The sequence below is a fragment of the Penicillium nucicola genome, assembly GCF_028828085.1.
Source record: "Penicillium nucicola strain IBT 29836 chromosome Unknown utg000010l, whole genome shotgun sequence".
Classification (NCBI taxonomy): domain Eukaryota; kingdom Fungi; phylum Ascomycota; class Eurotiomycetes; order Eurotiales; family Aspergillaceae; genus Penicillium; species Penicillium nucicola.
In genome coordinates this window covers 6,569,574-6,588,158 of record NW_026643134.1, presented here as the reverse complement: position 1 = coordinate 6,588,158, position 18,585 = coordinate 6,569,574, and the positions used below count along the sequence as shown (strand labels likewise).

The 18,585-nt window shown below is 47.0% G+C and overlaps 5 protein-coding genes across 5 annotated transcripts; 4 read left to right on the top strand and 1 right to left on the bottom strand.

Moving 5' to 3' along the window:
• Nucleotides 1-6,341: 6,341 nt before the first annotated feature.
• Nucleotides 6,342-7,340, top strand: N7511_011078 (terpene synthase family protein; the record flags this gene model as incomplete). The annotated part of the gene is made up of 1 exon (XM_057133455.1): nt 6,342-7,340. The coding sequence occupies one exon, from the start codon at nt 6,342-6,344 to the stop codon at nt 7,338-7,340; it is 999 nt and encodes a 332-aa protein (XP_056981443.1).
• Nucleotides 7,341-8,486: 1,146 nt separating this feature from the next.
• N7511_011077 (uncharacterized protein) lies at nt 8,487-9,686 on the bottom strand (the record flags this gene model as incomplete). Its single annotated transcript, XM_057133454.1, has 5 exons — nt 8,487-8,713; nt 8,781-8,848; nt 8,907-9,316; nt 9,375-9,479; nt 9,531-9,686. The coding sequence occupies 5 exons, from the start codon at nt 9,684-9,686 to the stop codon at nt 8,487-8,489; spliced, it is 966 nt and encodes a 321-aa protein (XP_056981442.1).
• A 2,415-nt stretch (nt 9,687-12,101) lies between these two features.
• N7511_011076 (uncharacterized protein) lies at nt 12,102-12,815 on the top strand (the record flags this gene model as incomplete). The annotated part of the gene is made up of 1 exon (XM_057133453.1): nt 12,102-12,815. One exon carries the CDS (start codon nt 12,102-12,104, stop codon nt 12,813-12,815), a length of 714 nt encoding a protein of 237 aa, XP_056981441.1.
• Nucleotides 12,816-13,267: 452 nt separating this feature from the next.
• N7511_011075 (putative copper amine oxidase) lies at nt 13,268-15,251 on the top strand (the record flags this gene model as incomplete). Its single annotated transcript, XM_057133452.1, has 3 exons — nt 13,268-13,596; nt 13,648-14,224; nt 14,277-15,251. The coding sequence occupies 3 exons, from the start codon at nt 13,268-13,270 to the stop codon at nt 15,249-15,251; spliced, it is 1,881 nt and encodes a 626-aa protein (XP_056981440.1).
• Nucleotides 15,252-15,776: 525 nt separating this feature from the next.
• Nucleotides 15,777-18,118, top strand: N7511_011074 (transcription factor domain-containing protein; the record flags this gene model as incomplete). The annotated part of the gene is made up of 3 exons (XM_057133451.1): nt 15,777-15,835; nt 15,890-16,024; nt 16,084-18,118. The coding sequence occupies 3 exons, from the start codon at nt 15,777-15,779 to the stop codon at nt 18,116-18,118; spliced, it is 2,229 nt and encodes a 742-aa protein (XP_056981439.1).
• Nucleotides 18,119-18,585: the final 467 nt, after the last annotated feature.

Sequence of the window (18,585 nt, the reverse complement as noted above, 5' to 3'; positions counted from 1 at the left end):
CGCCATAAATGATTTGTAACCGACTCTCGCAAGATAGAATAGAAAAGAATCAAAGCGGACGAAACCTATGATCTAGACGAAGTTAAATCTGTGACTCAAGCTCTTTTTTACAACATTTTAAGCTATAAGACTATATAAAACTTCGTGCTATACACTTTTCACGCGGAGAGGCTGTGTAATTTAGTTCATCATGCGCTTAGCGTTGGAAAATTAACCGACTACCCTTGATCCTGACTGGCCCCCGCTGGGCTGTCCTCTCTCGGCATTAATAGCTAGGAAACCGAGAGAGAGAACCGTCGGGGGGTGGTCACCCCTGGAAGCGCTTGCTTGGAATAAGGGACCAATCGAATTAGAGAAATCTGAGATATGGGAGGAAAAGGCGGCTTTCGTGATACCCCTGAGTAAAACGGGCCTCCTACGTCATTCAGCCCGCCGAGGCGGCATTGGCCACCCATGAATCAATTATCTAGCAAAAACGGAAATAAGACATTTACAGTCTTGTCAATACCGACGCGACAATAAGACCGACGACAACACTTACCTACACCGATGGCAGTGGTTTCGAAGGCCACATCGGAGCCGCCGCCATCAACCTATATGACGGGGACACCTTACTCTCCGACCGTGCCTATCTCGGTACGGAGGCGTAATCAACGGTGTACGCTACGGATCTCAGCGGCATCAATATAGCTTTGGCTCGAACCGTGAGCGAGGCTCCTAGAAAAGGCGATAACAAGGAAAATTCGGCTCGAGAAGTGATTCTTTTCTTAGCTCTATAGAGCCGGGGTAAAAGCCACCGATTACGACTAGCTAGTTAATAACCCGTAGGCCACCCGCTACGTGGCCAAGTTTATATATTAAACCGGTCTCCTTGCTTAGTTCCAACACGCTAGGTTTAACGCCGATAATGACTAAGAAGGCCTCGATACCGAGGTTAGGGAGTAGAGTCCCGAAGACGCTAGGTACTCACTAATGCTTACGTCTACGGTTGAGGGTGGAGAGACTACGTCCCTCGATTCGCTATTCGAATATACGGTGCCGAATTAGACTAAAACTCTTCGGTCATGGCCAATCTAAATAGCAATTGAGGCTGAAGTGAAGATAAACGGGGCCTGTTTATAGCGATGTAGAAATTGAGAGGGGAGAGATAGGGAGATATAGAAATAAGAGAGATGCTGGAAAGGTAGATGGTGTATCTGCGGTCGTTCTTTGTACCTATTGCCTGCGGCACCGGGTTTTTCTTATGTTTTGGGCTATGGGATTTGTATTTATGTCGAGCTGGTACCTAGTCTCTTTTTTGAGGACCAGCTCTTTTGCTGCGTTTTTGCTAGGCGTACGAAGTTCTTGCTTCAACTGGATAGAAGCGCCTGCATAGCCATTACGATACTAGTTAGGCTGCATCAGGTTCATTGAACTTTGGTTGGTTGGTTGGTACCCTTGAAAGCTTTCTAGCTCCCCACGTAAGGACTATTCCTCCACTAGAGAGATAAAGCCTTGTCCAATGCTCTGAGGCACTCTCTTAGTGAATTCCGGGTGTAAGATCATCTGCCGTTCTAAATATTGGGGCCGAGCTTCATATAAAGAAACTCGTAGGAGGGCACTTTGCTTTAGCTAGACTGCCAGCTAGTCAAAATCTGATAGCGCTGTCTTCACGAACTTTTAAATGCGATCAAGACTACGGAGTCGCTGAGTCCAGCGATATGTTTCTGAACTTTTATTGGCTACGCGGAGCATCTTAAGATCTGTTTTCTGATCGTGCGGAGTGCAGTGCATAGCTTCGTGGCGCAAATACTAGTAATTATATGACACAATCCTATTAATTTTCTTAGATTTAAGTAGAACCACTTTTCTTCAACTTTTTCTTGTTGAGTTTTCAAGAATTAAAATAATGCATACAACTTCGAGGCCTCTAGGCACGTTTATCTAGCCATAAGAGACTCCGATAGAAGTTATTGCCGAAGGGAGCGTAAGGCAAGATTTTCGAGTTATCGTTATATGACCTACGTACGCTTCAACGAACGGAACGAGAAGATTATCTATTTGACTAAGCTCTAACGTTCGCTCTAACGAACTCCACCGGCACCGCCATCGATATCACCGGTGACACGTTAATAGTAGCTAGCGTCGGAGACTGACGCGGGGTAGAGTTACTACGATATCTCATACACAAGGCCATCTATATAATATGAACCATTGATTTTTTGTCAACTATTAAATCCATATTGAGAGCATTAGTTTCGCTATTAAACACGTCTTAGTCATTAAGAATATATATACTCTCTTATTTCCCAGCTAGAAAACCTTACTTATAGCCTGTTAAAAGGCTACGATGCAAGTAGGAATGATTGCGGGTAAGACCGTACAATATTGATAATCTAACAATATATTACCGAGGTGTTTAAGTCTGGGTATTCTCATTTGTATGAGAACCTCCTTATATACCAGAAAACTCTGCCTTAAGCTAGTCTTAATTAGATTTCCCAGGTGATGAATCACTACGGTTGCCGTCATGGCTCATTCATGGCATAAACCATGGCCGGCTACCATAAATCTCAACATAGCCGGACCAAAGATATAAAAGGTAAAGTAGGCCTAATGACCAGTTTTTCAGACATTTCTGGTATAGTGAGAACTAACTAACTTATAGCTTTAGGAAATAGCCTCGTAAATCAGGCCAGCATACCCGGCTTCATGTTCATCTCTCGACTCTTTGGGATGCCCCTAAGCCCGAAAATGCTGTGATAATAGGCCATTATTCAGAGCAAACACTCCTATCCTTGACCATGGAACGTGGGAACTCCTAGGTGAAGGTGCCCTAGTTTCATATGTGTGGCTGCAAATGGGTCTTCGAGACCGACACCAACGGGTCCCGCAAAGCACGATTGGTAATCAAAGGCTGTCTGTTGGCCAGAAGAAAGTACCAAATATCCTCAACATTGATTATAATATCACGGAAGGGCCCGTGTATAAGGTGTTTCTCCACTCATATCCGTGGATCCGCACACTCAAGCGAAGAAATTCTTTCTCAGGATGATAGCTTACAACTTCAGCATCGATTCAGGTAGATTATCAGAAGTTCGTTGTAAATCAGTCACACCCGTGACCATTTTTGTTATGCAAGGAGAAAATACATGCATGAGTCCTTGCGGTCAAAGTATTAAATATGGTTCACAATCTCGATAGTCGACAATTCTACGTTTGTGGCACATACATGAAAATTCAGAATATATGGGTGAGGTGGCCAAAATCTTGCTGGACTCTCTCCTCACGCCGACAGGACCAAGTCTTGCTCATGTGTGCTGATTGGTTTTTCTTACTTGGTTTGGATCTGCTGCTCATTTGATCTGATTGTGCAGTGATCGACACATACCGTCGAAACAGGTATCTGTGTCGTTGAGTTGCTCTCACAAAAGTAGAAAAGCCTTATTGGAGATTAAATGAAGCTATGAAGTATCTATATCACATGTCAGTACGTATTTATGTGCTTCTTGAGGTTTACTACTGTTCCAAGGCCATTCTGAAACAGCTGAAGTTCACTATATGCGCATTGAATGCCCGAGATGCTGTGATGAACCAGAGCTTAATTAGTACCTCCGTTTGGCTTCAATTAGCCGGTACCGACGACGATCGTCGGTGGACATACTAAGAATGCTGTTGAAAGAAGATCAGCGGGCTCCATGGTTTTGATACAGATTATAACCGCTTCAATTCAGATATACTGGAAGAGTCTCGAACAGAGAGATTTGGCGCTTAATGGATCATACATCGAAGATTCCCCTGTGCTCCTTGGATCACAAGGAACGTGAAGGTCTTTGGTTGATCGCTATCCTTTCGAAATTCTTTGTTATCAGAATTACCGATGGCGATCTTGCTCCACTAATTATGACTCCAGCGTCAAAATCCCTTGATCGTCCATGGAGACACAGCCGAAAGGAAAACAATTGAAGCCTGTCGGATTTTGAAGCCAGGTGTAACACACCGCCAAATCATGCTGTGGCTCTGATTTGTTTGTAAAATAAATCCGCTTTCACACAACGTGAGCGTCCTGCGATGGAACGAACAGGTCGGAAGATAGTCGAGTGCCCAATGACCACCCGCCGAGCGAGTACGTGTAACCCTGCAGAGTTGTAAATCTGCGTCATATCAGCCAATCATAGCTGGTTCCGAGAGCGCCATATCCACCGTAAGACAATCCCTTGATGTACTCAAGGGCTCCAAGGCTATGATAATGCAAAGAAGCCTGAAGATGAATCCCGTGAACCATCCGAGAAGACCCCGGCATCACTTTATGCGAGTAGCTCAATCCAGGGCGAAAGAATGAGTGGCCCAAGACCACCTGTATGAATAAAGAAAAGCCAAGCGATCATCCTTGCAAGCTTGATCTTAAGTTCAAGCCTTACAACCAAAGTTTTACAATCCCAGACCTAACGAAGCTTAGGTTTGGCTTACTTGAAATTCTTCCATAATCTGTTTATGCACTGTTCCATCTTCGGGATTCCTAACCTGCAATGCAGTTTCCATTCACACACTAGGGAAATTTTCATCTTACCTTTTTGGTCGGCATATACATTGGGAACGGCATTGGTACAGACACTGGAGAGCATGACTGAATATCACGTTGAGGGAAGGCAGCTTCAATAATTTATACTGTTTTGGCAAAACGACAGCTATTACTAATCAAGCATGCTCCAGAGTGATGCCCTATTTCAGGTGCGTACCCACTATACAGTTCTGACTGCTGGACAGCTACTGATAACTCTAATTCAGGCGGATATTCTAGAAAAGGCGGGGTTTATTGGTCTTTGGTCTATTGTAAGACTTGCCTGAGAGTGGTCTCACGGATCATATTTATCTAGAATGTTCGAGAGCAAGCGTTGCAAATATGACATCAGCGTAGCCACTCGGAGACGACCACTTTTGATAGACGATAGGGAAGATCAAGAGACCTGCCACTTCATACCCCTTTGGTACCCATGCCGCATAGTTGTGTCTCCATAATTGTTCTGCTGGTTGGCTTATTCTGGTAGATCAAATGCACCGGATATACGGCAGTAATGCTTTCCAATCTTGGGTCTCATCGCCTTTAGAACATACACGCCGGCAACAGATGCCATCGCAAGTGTTATCAAAAACTATTATGAAGACTTTGACTTTATAAGTATCTCCTAGAATCAAGACTGGGACATCAGATATTCATACCACATCTGTTATACAAGAAATAAATTGAACAACAGAAATATATTTGCGGCCGCAGACATCAAAGTTTAGAAGCTTCGGGGGCTTTTTCTTCAGGTTTAGGAGATCAAATTTTTGTAGATATGTGCAAGGCCTCGAAGGGCAATACTGTACGAACGTACCTGTGCTTGCTGGAATATCGGCCCTCATGTCTATCTTTCATTGGTCTGAACGTAAAAATTGCGTCATTTGGATTGTCCTTGCTTTCATGAATTTCAATGCATGGGATCGTAGGGCCGTATTAATCCCGATTTACCAAGAATATCCAAAATAACTAAGGGGGCTATTGCTGAGTGATTGAAGATACCGAATAAGGACCAGACTAATTATATGAAACTGTGATATAACTCGAAATCATCTTCACTCTCATACTCATATTTTAAATCCCCTAGAAATGTGGTGCTTCAGCTAGATCGAAAATCCGGATTCGAGCTCAGAGATCTTTCGTATAGGCCTTCTTAAATCAATGCAGGTAAGTACCAAAGCAATCTTATCATTAAATATGACGATTTTGTGGCACCACACCGGTGAAGTCTTGCCAGTAATAGCTGTCGTTGCAGCGTAGTCGAGCCAACGCCACAGTAGAAGAGTCCGAAACGCCGCCGAGGTAGGACACTTCCTGTGGACCCGAGATAGAGAATAATGATCCAAACAAGTCATGAGAACCAATTTCAAATACTATAACCAAGTTCTGGTCCGCAGTAGCCGCTGCAATATGCGATGACCGAACTTGAAGCAATCAGAGCCTGTTAACACCGGAAAACTGTCACACTGTAATTAGCTGATTAGTGCTAGTGCCATTTCCTGGTGCCATTTCCATAAAACCTGAATTCAGAGCAACTATCTATAAGTATTCCCTGTCCTCTACCTGTCTTTTTGGTGTCTTGCTATTACATTTTACCACAGAAAGTGTGCGGACCATTTACGCACGAGGCCTCCTGAGCATGGCGGAAACTCCAGACATTTCTTACTCGAAGCATAAAGGAAGACCAACGATCCGGTCGTCTGAGATATTTCTGGAAAATCTCAACAAATCTTTAAAGGTGGATGTCTTTGCTGCACTCCAGACAACGGCAGCTAGTTAACTAACATCTTCAAAATTTAAGATGGAAGTGCCCCACTTCCAACCAGTCTCAACCAATTGCAGCTATTTCCACGATGCATTAGCCTCCCACATGGAGTTTATGTCGATCATTCAGCCACAGAACCTCGAAGTCTTGACAAAGTTTCGCGACAGATGTATCGCCGATATCGTTGCCGTGAATAATTTATTTCCGTACATACACTCCGAAGCTGTACAAACATGTTTGGCCGGATGGATGGCAACCGTGTGTATCACAGACGACATTCTGGAACGAATGTCCCCGGAGAGCGCTTTGAAAACACTGGAGGAATCCATTTGGACATTGCGAGAATCGGGATTTCCCAGTATGATCTCACCAACCCAATTGAAAAATTTAGGGTATATTGATTTTCATGATACAGAATCTCGTCAGATCGGAGTGCCATTCATCTTCACGGCGTTCTATAATCATGCTAAAACACACCTGAACTCTACTCAGATCCTCCGCAAGCTAGTTGACGACATTTGCGAAATGTGTGAAGGTCAGCGCGATGAAGTCTTTTTTCGTCAGGGTAGACTGCACCACGACATGGACGTCTATATGGGTATCCGCAAAAGAACGATGGGTGTCCTCCCTTCTTTCACGATAATGAGCGTTCTGACGATCAACACGGAGACAGAGTGTGTTGCTACACTCAAAGATCTTGGTGACATGGTTTGCCAAGCGGTAGGGCTTCAGAATGATATTGCAGGGCTCGATAAAGATATACGAGACGGGGAGATTATGAACTCTGTCCTGGTGTTAGCCAGAGAGCAAATCAGCCAAATCGCGGACCAAGAATCCATCGTACTACACGATGTCACAAGAAAGGTTTGTGACGATCACAACCGTTATGTTTTGGCGGCAGTCGAGGCCTGGGAGCGGCTTGAAGCATGTACTGGAAAGAACTACACTCAAAGTTTGCTTGGAATCATTATTCTAGAATTTGCTGAGACTCATCTGAAATGGTGTCTCTCTTCAAAGAGGTATCACGTCAGGTGAGAGAAGTTGACCAAGTCGTGCTTCATTCTCCAGAATTAGGTCGTTGCATTAACTTTGCGCTTGATAATGTGACCCCAGAATTGATCAAGTTTACATCATTTTTGCATCTACGCAGCTATAGCTCGTCAATATGTAAGGCCCGACGAAAGCCTCGAATTTCAGCCCCCGTAATAGTTTTATATTCCCTTTCTGCTCGAGTACCCGGTTGGGCCACGATTAGACCCCGTCACAACCCGTGCATAGGTAGAGCCTAGCCGAACCCCTAAACCGCGCTTAGTGTCGTCTTATATGCATTCTTCGCGCTAAACAAATTATCCCCACTTGCCGGGGGATGCATCTGAACTAAATAAATTACTGTGGGGCAAGACTGAGAAGGCCTGTAAATCATTGAAAGTCCCCCGATTGAAATAGACTTTCAGAATAGGTGCGGTTCTGCCATTTATCGAAACAGACAAGTCATCCATATTGACCCATTGTGAGGTAGCTGGTTTAATGCCTTCACGGCGATAGGCTTCGTACAAACTTTTCACCGGCACTGATCATCCACTTCAATTTCCTAGATGCTATCTAGATACGGTATAATGAAAATCCGCGCCTTAATAAAGTGACACCCTCTACAGTGGGACGTACTATTGGCAATTGTTTTCTTCTTCGTTAACTCGATGGGTAGTCGCACTACGAAACAAGAAAGAAGCATGTGTGAGCTTTCATGTTAGGAGGCATTCCGACTCATCTACTGAGCCATACACTTCCCTACTGCTGGTAATATTCCCTCACTCAGAGTCTCTTGGCTCCTTATCCAAAGTAACCACTATTCTCCTTCGGTGTGTTTGCTCTCTAGGCCTCCATCAAGCTACATCTGTGGCCCAGATCAAGTCCCTACTGAGATACAATATTGATTTTGAACTGTCTATCATACATGCTCTCTTTCGGTCCGGTGAGAACCTTCGGTGTAAAATCCATCCGAAGTGGTTTGTGTAACTTCAAATGTCTGACGAATACCGACTTCCATCCTTCCAGGCACCGGATGTTGTTGCAAAGTCAATCCGTCCACGCTATTGCTTGGGCTAGATGAGTGTGGCCAAGAGTTCTCCAGGTCCCTTTGGGTCTCGATATTTGTCACCATGACTGCTAGTTTATCGGGTCTCAAGTCGCTGCGGTCATTTCCCCCATAGACCCCAAAGCCACAGGTCGCTGTCTACTGGCGCCAGTTGGTCGCCCGTAAGATTCTTTGGGGAAACCGGCGGAATACGATGGATCTGCATGTGAACCAAGCCAGTGGCGAAGAAGTGGTCGGAGAGTTGCGAGACTGCCAGCAGTAATACCCAAGCCGACCTCCAAGTTCGACCAATATGCAATTTGAACAGTCGAATCTATTATATGCCAAAGAATAACGTTAAAAGATGAATCTCAAGCAGCAGGGGACAAATGGGGGCGTACACAAAAAGTCGTCCAAGTCATTGAACGTGCTCACAAAGGGTATGCGAACAATCACGGCGGAGGATGCACTGCATGCCAGGTTAGTTTCTGTCCAATTCTCCGCATTACAAGAGAGTGGTGACATACATGCAGGCCATACTCAAAATTCCGACAACTGCCACTTTCGTCTGACGCTTCATATGAAGTTTGTGTACCACAAAGACAGGCAGGATACCAACCGTAAAGTCGCACATGGCGGCAAATGCACTGTAAACATATGTCATGGCGACAATGATCTCCATGTTAATGCAAGACCCCTCGCCTTCAATATTGACGACCGGGTGGTGCTTCATTCGAGTCCAGAAGAAGCTAAGTGGCCTGCACTGTAAGAACATCAGGAACATGAAAACCAGCCCTGCAAGAACTGTCATGGCCATCACAGAATAGAGAAGCCATAGGTGCAGTCGTCGAATGCAGATTCGCATCAGGAAAATGCAGATGGAGATCTTGCAGAAAATAGATGCGAAGCAGAAGGCAATCTCGCAGAACCACCAATACTATTCACACACGGATCAGTTAGTCCTCGAAGAATCGAATTGCCAAGGTTGAAATTACCTCCATGGCAGCCACTCGCTCCTCTGGGCTCAGGCTATACCAGTGCCGCCCATTCCCATGTAACCCGGCCCCAATCATAGCCCCCGAGAAGAATATATACCAAAACTATCTGGTGGTTAGTCGGATGTGGGTGAAAGCCTGTCCAGGGGGCATTACCATTGCCATCACCATGGCACCGTCATCCCATCCAAATGCTTTCACCACCCAGCCTCGGACATAGCATCGCAGCATCACAGCCACGCATGCTATGGACATGAACAGGGCTGCGACAACCTTGATCGCCATGTTCCTTTGGTCCTCATCGCTGCTCATTCTGTGATTTTCATATGTGACCAGGGTTGGAATTTCTCCTGAATGAAAATCTCAGGAAAAGTTGAAATATCCGGATAACACGGAGTACAAGAACCTCCGGGCGCCACTAAAATATGACACCAAGAGATCGGCAGAGCCAAAATGACATCTGCACCAGTTTCCCACAATCATGTTCTCCAGTTGCCGGTGAGTGGAGATTTCCTTCTGTCGGAACCAACAGTATCCACCAGCGATCCTAACACTGATCGCAGAACAAGGCAAGGATTGTCTCTCGTCCCGTGCCGAACCTGCAAATTTTTAAGGAGCATTAAGCTAGCGCCAACCGTTTGGGCTAGTCTAGTTTGACACAGGCTAAACCCCCACTACAAGGGGGACTGGCGTCTCTATTGGTTGGAACCTTGCTCGTTTCCTGGGAATAAGGGGCTTTCCACAACTACCGAGGCTCAATTAGTATCATGGTAGAATCTTCCCAGGGGCCTAGGTCCGTTCCACCGGTTTACCGTGGAAAGCCAAGTGAGACAGGATCGGCTGTTTATTTTAGCACACAAGGAATCAGGCCGAGTTTCGAAGCTAACAGTGCGCCTCCACTACAGAAGAAATCTTGTGCCGCTGGTCAGTTCACGCTTCCTCTCCTGCAATAAGTTACAACCCAAACGTGCGTGTGCTACATGCATACCACTCTCAGGGGGGCGAACAGTCATAAAACTGTGGGGAGAGGAGAGTTTAATTACAAACAAGCATAAACGGACGGCGTACTTGTGTTCATATCCTCGTGCACTACGGAGTTGTCCATTCTTATTGTTCGATGTTTATTTACTCCTTAACCACAGCGGCTATGCTTCCACGTGCCTTCCACGTGCCTTCCCACGTGACCTGGCAGCACCGGTATCTGGCGCCCAACCATTTGCCGATTTCGGACATTTTTGCCTCGCATCTCCACGATCATCGATAGTCTATTTTGTTGAGTGCGCCGTAGGGCTCACCCACCGTTTAGGGTTCAGGGCGATACGACGTGCTCACGACGAGCGTACAAAAAAGCGCTATTCGACCGGGGTGAGGAAAAGAACCCGATGATTTGGAAAGCTTGAACACCAGCGTAATCGTCAGAGAATCTTGGTATTCGACCTACAATGATCTTCGATATTCTTGTGTCAAACTACCATAGTACCGACGGCCATGCACCTGACCCACTTGAGCTTCCTTGCCAGAGGTCCTCTTGTGCGAAGCTGTGAAGTTTACTGCTGAGGTGACCTGATTTTGATTGCTCAATTCACGATCACTGATATTTCCAAGGATAGTAGGGCCATTTGAAACGGTCTTTCATGTTTACCTACATTATTTATGCAAAAGTTGTCCAGATGTGATAACCCTCGCAACATCACACATACATTTTACAGATTACAAAGAATATATATTGTCAACATTGAAGTAATAGGGGATGTGCTCTTCATGCTGAGTTCTGCCGGGAAAAGCACACCAATACAATAATGCCGCAGCGTCCCTCATCTGTCGCCAGCTGCTGTGATGCTGGCGAATTGACTATGTATGTAATCAACTTCCTTGCAAATAACTTACACACTCATCAAGCTGTTGGTGGAGTCGGTGTTCCTTGACGTCTAACTCCATACACTATGATCATTTGAACAGAGATCCCAACAGTGAGCGACTTATATATTGTGACAGTGGGCAGTATCACAACCTGAACAAATAGCTGTCTGTATTTGTAGAGAAACACAATCCCTTCAGGCCACAGAGTCAAGAAGGGATGCGGGTCGGGGGCGGAGAGAAGGAGACCACCGCCCGCCAAAAACCTCTTCGCGTTCTGTCGGTTTTTCTACCCTAAATATGTTGTCTGGAGTCAGTTATAAATCTCTGATAACCGTACTACTAGTCTTTTATGGCTTCATTCTGTTATTCTGGATAAACAAGCCCCCGGTTCACGAGACACGAGACTTCGATCGCCACGCAGGGATCACCTCCGATGCTCACCCGGTAGCCCCTGATCAAGCGGTCAAAAACAGAACCCTAGGGGTGAGTGCTGGAATTCTTTCGATAAAAATAATTAAAATTGATCACAAGGGATAGTTCGAGCATATTTTTGTCATCGGGCTCAGGGATCGGACGGATAAGCGCGATGCCATCACCCTGATTTCCTCTTTTCTAGGGGTGGATATTGAATGGATTGAGGGTGTCAACCAAGATGACATGAACCCCAAAGCCTACCCATCGGTATGTCTCCAGCCTTGCTGAAATTTCAATTTAGCTTATTCAACGCGCAGAAACCCGGACACCATCTCCTCGACAGACCAAATACTCTTGGCTCGTGGCGTGCTCATATGAACGCATTGCAAACGTATGCGAGTTCCACGAAGCCACGCTTGAGTGAACGCTGACTTGTTTCATGTTCAATCCAGGATGATCGCTCGAGGCTATAGTAGTGCTCTGATTCTCGAGGATGATTCTGATTGGGACGTAACATTCAAAGATCAAATGGTTGAATTTGCCCGCGGAGCCCGTGCTATTTCAGCCAAGCAGGATAACCCACACTCACCGTATGGCGATTCGTGGGATCTTCTTTGGCTAGGACATTGTTCTTCGCGTGCCAAGAAGGGGCCTTATTGGAAGATACCCAACGATCCTACAGTGGCACCATTACAATATAGGACTGGATTCAAGCATCCGAGTATGATTGAGGAGCCCGACGCGGCATTTTCACGCTACATTTATTCCGCCGAGGACTTGCTGTGCAGCTACGGGATAGCATGGACATTGGACGCAGCACGTAATGCTCTTGCCCGGATGTCCATGCTCGAACTGGATGTGGCAGCTGCCGATGTTGGATTTCATGCTGCGTGTGATGGCGGACTGAGATGTCTGGCGCCAGAGCCAGCCTTGATTGGAAGCTATCGGCGAGCAGGCCCTCCACAGGCAGACTCGGATATAGAGGTCTTCGATTCAACGGAATGGCATGAGGCTGGATCTGGACACATTGTCTGGAGCTCTGCTCTCAACGCCTTACGGTTGGCGGCAGGGTCAACAGTCAAGGCGCAGTGGCCAGATTTTAATCCTCCGGAAATTGATCCCAGTAAGCTCAGAATACCCAAGGGCCACTTGGAAGATCTCTCATGATCTGTTCTGTTTCAACATGAACGACAGGAAAATTGGGTTTGCTCGCTCTGTTTTGGAAAAACAATCGCTTTGTTTTCTCACAAAGGACCGGAAGACTATCTCACGGCGCTATAGCTACATGAATATTACCGATTTGTAACAATATCTCATTATAAAACCAGGTAAACACGACTGGATGAGATCGCAGTATCTCTTAGCTACAAGGCAATCAAAAAGCCAACACTGGCAAGTTCATACAATTGACAATGACTCTCCGAACCTCCCCCCATCAATTCAGTAGATCTAACTATCTCGGCACTCAATGAACTGTCCTCGAGAGGATCACGGAATATTTCCGGCTTTCCTCTTTCGTTCCGACCATCGGAATAGTTTCCGAGATTCCGATCTCGTTCTTCTATAAAGATCAAAGAGTCTTCTTCCCAGACACGGAATCTTGATATTCAAACCCAATCATGTCTCACCCTCTCTCTATTCTATCTGCAGCTGAGACAAACTTGGCCCGTGATGTGGTAAAGGCCGCGCACCCAAATGTTGTGATCGACTTCCGAGAGATCTTCCTGCAGGAACCACCCAAAGCACTACTCTTGGAGTTCCTGGCAGTCGAACATGCTGGTCGTCTCAGCCCAACGACTCCACGACCTCCGCGACTTGCCCTGTGTCAGTATGATGTTATTGGGCAAGACCGCATCCCCCAATTCCACGAATCAGTGGTAGATGTAGTTTTACAATCGCGCGTCAAGCACACGATAGTGGGGAAACAACATCACGCAAGCTTGACCCTGTAAGAAGCTCCCTCAACACACGGAGAGAACTATCACTAACTATCCTCAAGTAACGAATTCGATGTTTTAGTGGAGCAATGCATGAAGTCTCCCTTGTTCCAGAAAGCTCTATCGGATTTCACCTTGCCTGAGGGCTTTGAGGTCGTGATTGAGCCGTGGCCGTATGGCGGATTAGATCATACGGATGAGAATCGCCGCTTCTTCCAGGGATTGTGTTTCGCCCAAGACAAGCGATGTGGAAACGAGGACTCCAACTTCTACTCGTTCCCTTTGCCAATCATTCCAGTGATGGATGCCTTGACACAACAGATCATTCGTGTAGATCGACCTGCCACCGGTGGTAAAGGGGAGGGCCTTTTGGAGCAAACCTTCAAGCGTGACATTATTGGCCACTGCAAGCCTTCGGAATACGTCCCAGAGCTGATGCCCGAGGGCACCCGCAAGGACCTTAAGCCCCTGAATGTGGTCCAACCTGAGGGCCCCTCTTTCCGGGTTACAAACGAGTCTCTGGTTGAATGGCAGAAGTGGCGATTCCGTGTCGCTTTCAATCCTCGAGAGGGAGCCACTATTCACGACGTGTCTTATGATGGCCGCAGCGTGATGCACCGATTGGCAGTGAGCGAAATGGTAAGAATACTTGCCTCTAAAAGTGAGATCAAAGCTAATAATTTCTTTTCAGACAGTCCCCTATGCTGATCCAAGGCCTCCCTTTCATCGGAAGCAAGCCTTTGACTTCGGAGATGGAGGCGGTGGTAACATGGCTAATAACTTATCTCTCGGCTGCGACTGTCTTGGAGTGATCAAATACTTTGATGCTATGATCACTCAACCAGACGGTACTGCACAAGTCCTTCCCAACGCAATCTGCCTTCACGAACAGGATAACGGAATTGGCTGGAAGCACTCCAACTGGCGCACTGGACGGGCAGTTGTCACTCGACATCGGGAGTTGGTTATCCAATTCATCATCACGCTGGCCAATTATGAATACATCTTTGCCTATAAGTTTGATCAGTCTGCTGGTATTACCGTTGAGGCTCGTGCCACAGGTATTTTGAATGTTGTCAATATCGACGCTGGTAAGGTCAGCGACTATGGCAATGTAGTCAGTGGTGGCGTTCTCGCCCAGAACCACCAGCATATCTTCAATGTTCGAATCGACCCAGCCATTGACGGTCCGAACAACTCCGTGGTCGTCGAGGAATCTCACCCTGTTCCCATGAACGCAGTAACTAACCCGAACGGCAATTTCTACCAAGTCACCAAGCAGACAGTGGAACGTTCTTCTTGGATTGATGCTGCTCCGCAGCTCAATCGTACTATCAAGATGGTCAATCCTCACAAGAAAAACCCTATCAGTGGAAATCCTGTAGGGTACAAATTCATTCCTCTGGCAACCCAGATGTTGTTGGCCGATCCAGAATCAGTACAGGCACGCCGGGCGCAATTTGCTCAACATCATGTTTGGGTCACCAAGCATCGCGATGGAGAACTGTATGCTGGCGGCCGGTACACGTTGCAGAGTCAAACTGAGATTGAGGGTGTCGCAGATGCCGTTCGCCGTGGTGATTCCGTTGTCGACACCGATGTGGTAGTTTGGAACTCCTTTGGCATAACCCACAATCCACGTGTGGAGGACTGGCCAGTGATGTAAGCATTTCTTCTATTCCGGGGGCCTTTTTTGGTATAAGCTAACAGCTGCAGGCCTGTGGAGATTTTCCAACTCATGATCCGACCAGCAGACTTCTTCGTGGCCAACCCGTCGCTGGATGTGCCGTCTAATAAGAATGGATCGTCTCGCTTAGCTGATGCGGAATGCTGTCGCAAATCGCACATTTAAAGAGCGATATACAATTGTAATTTAGCGCGTTTTCCCAATTTACTTCGGTCTTGTCAGATCAAAAGAGACACTTGCACGACGGCTATGAAGCTGATACCGAACTTAGTGTATACGGCATCTGTATTGTGGAATTTAAGAACATCATAAATATCTTGCAGGCATTAAACCCAAACTTGAACCCAATGGCATCTCCTTGGCTGAACTATCAGACATCTGTAGTGGGCACTTGATACTGGACTCGTGGACTTCACTCCGAAATCGCTCGGAATCTCGGCTCTGCACATTTCCGTTCCGCTGTCAGTTCCGAGTTTCCTCCTCTTGACCCTCTCACAGCTCACAATGCTCGATTCTGAAGATTTGTCGCGACGAAAGAGAGCGAAGTATACTCAGATTGCCTGGTTTGTTTGCCTTCGGAAACGTCCCCCGTGCTGTTCGTGAACTGATGATTCCAGCAACGAATGCAAACGACGCAAGTTGAAATGTAGCGGCGGCTCTGTCTGCGCACGATGTTCTCGCGATCAGATTCCGTGTGTCTATGCAACAGTTCGCTCGAATGGATCGGTTCAAAATGAGCTCAAAGATGACCAGTACGATCCCGAGCCTCCCCTCACGACCAGGGGCATTCACTGATTGTTAGCAGAGACAGTTCGAGATTCCAAGTTGTGGACCGACAATTAGAGACGTTGCGCGAGGAGATGCGCACACTGTCTGCCCGCATTCATGAACTAGAATCTCACAGTCCTGCTTCCTTGAAGCCGTCGAGAGCCCCGGCCAGAGGTGGTCTTCATCGCATTTTGAATGCACCCAAGTCGCCAACCTATGTCGGTCCCACAAGTGCAGAATTTGGTCTGAATCGTCCTCGATCGTCTTCAAATGCAGATGAGGGCCATGAAGACCATGAATGCCATGACGGATTGGACCTGTCAACGGTTGCTCCAAGTCCTGCACCCTCCAATGGGGGCGAGAATGTCACCATTGGGGATCCTCTGACAAGTCTAGGGCCTGATGAAACTCTGCGGTTGGTGCAGGTATACGAAGACACGGTCGGTGTCATGTATCCCTGTGTCGACTTGGAGAGCGTGCGGGCTTATGTGTTGGAATACTATCGTTTTAATTCAACCATTGGGCCGTCCGAGTCGATGATCCACGTCGCCCAGGATGATTGGTTCTCTGCAAGAGATGCACAAGTTCTAAAGATATTGCTAGCCACTGCGTTACTAGCAGAATCACACGGTCGCAGTGAGCGTGCTGCCCAACTAGCCGACAGTGTCGAGGACCGTTTCGCAAGCAGGCTCAAAGTCGCTGAAGTGGACATGAAGGAAATTCTTATTCTGACCCTGCTTTCCATCTTTCATTCTTATCGAGACGATGAAGTCATTGCGTGGCGGTTAATCGGGATGGCAGTTCGAGGTAGTACAGAACTAGGCCTGCACCGTCAAGACACCTGGCAAAAGACAGGCGGTGTTTTCCCCGGGGAATTGGAGTTGACATGGGCGAGTCGACTGTTCTGGTGCATCTATGTATTGGATCGTAAGTGGTCCTTTGGCACAGGTCTCCCCTTTGCGATTCAAGATGCAGATCTTGATGTCAACCTGCCTGAGCCGGGCCACTCCACTCCATATTTGACATGCATGATCTCCTACGCTCGTCTGAGCACAAAGATCTGGGGACTGGTTGTGGGCTGGTCTAATCGCTCACAGGCCGCTACTCTAGACAGTGCCGCCTATTTGGATGCTCAAGTGCAACAGTGGGTTCGTTCGATTCCACGCGAACTGCGATTTGATCCAAACTGGCGCTCTCCGGAAGGCTCAGAGCATACAGACCGCGCCATGATGCTTCAAGTTCTTCTTGCTTTACAGGCCAATCAGCTTCGAATTTTTGTGTACCGTCAAAATCTCCTCAGCGGTGAACGGATTGCGGACAATTTGGTGGGCGCATCAAGCGCCGTGGAAACAGCTAAAAGCACTGTGCACATGCTGGATTATTTCAGTCGGGTTTCAAGTATCTATTTCCAACGTCCGGAGCCATTCAACTACTTTCTCTTATCCGCCCTTGCGGCCCTCTTCCTGGCCGTCTTACATGCCCCGTCGCGTTTCAGCCACACCTGCCGACCCGAATTCTATACGGCTGTAGATATGGTCCGACGCTCAGCAACACGGGCTCGAACCTCACGAAGATTGCAAAAGATCATACACAGTCTGAAGCGTATTCAGTTGAATCTTCGGCTGGACGATGTTGGTCGCCAATCTGTTCGTCGCGTCGAGAGGCGAGACTCAAAGGACGATGCTTCGGATGTTTATTCCCAATCCACCTCCCAAACAAGCTTGCCTCTATCTCATGCTATCTGGAATACCACCCCTCGGTCTGGCACAGCACATTCGCCTGTACAGTATACTCCTAGCCTCAAACAAACCTCCGGAATCCCTACTCCTCAGCCGTCATCGACCACCCTCTGGACAACCTCACCCGGTATTGTAACTGAAGCCGAAACAAATGGCTGCGAAGACCTTAGCAGCTTCTTTGAGATCGCAGGTGGATTTTACTTTGACCCACACACTGATCCAGACGCTCTCGTGGATATGGGCTTGACTCATTCGAGTGATCCACGCTTGCCTAATGCGACCGATGCTTTTCATGCCGAAGATGAGGCCTTGACTCGAGTAATGGCAGGTCTACTGTGAGATGGAGAAGGGGATAGGGGATGTAAGCACTACAATCTAAGCCAAACATAACCTGAAACGCGACTTGAGCATATTTGGCAATATTGCGAGTGGGCTTCAACTTTCGCGTATTTTTACTTCGTGTGCATAACTGAAGAACACTCCAAATAATATCTTGCAGAATTCCCCCGGCACTTGGCCTGCTTCGGCTGCATGGTGGCGCCTGTAGCTAGTGTTTGGGGATTCCACCAGTCGGTCCCAGGGGTTTCGGCTTTACTGCAATTATTGAAATGCTCCAATCGGTCTGAATTTGTTCTCATAATATTTCCTATTCAATCAGCATGATTCATTCTGCGGGATCTCTCCGTGTCTTGATCTGGAAAGGCTCGAAATTCCACGAATTGTGTCTATCACACGCTTTCTTGTGTTTCTATAACTACCTCGCAGTGTCCTTTCGGAGAAATTACTCTCGGACCGCGCTGCGAAGA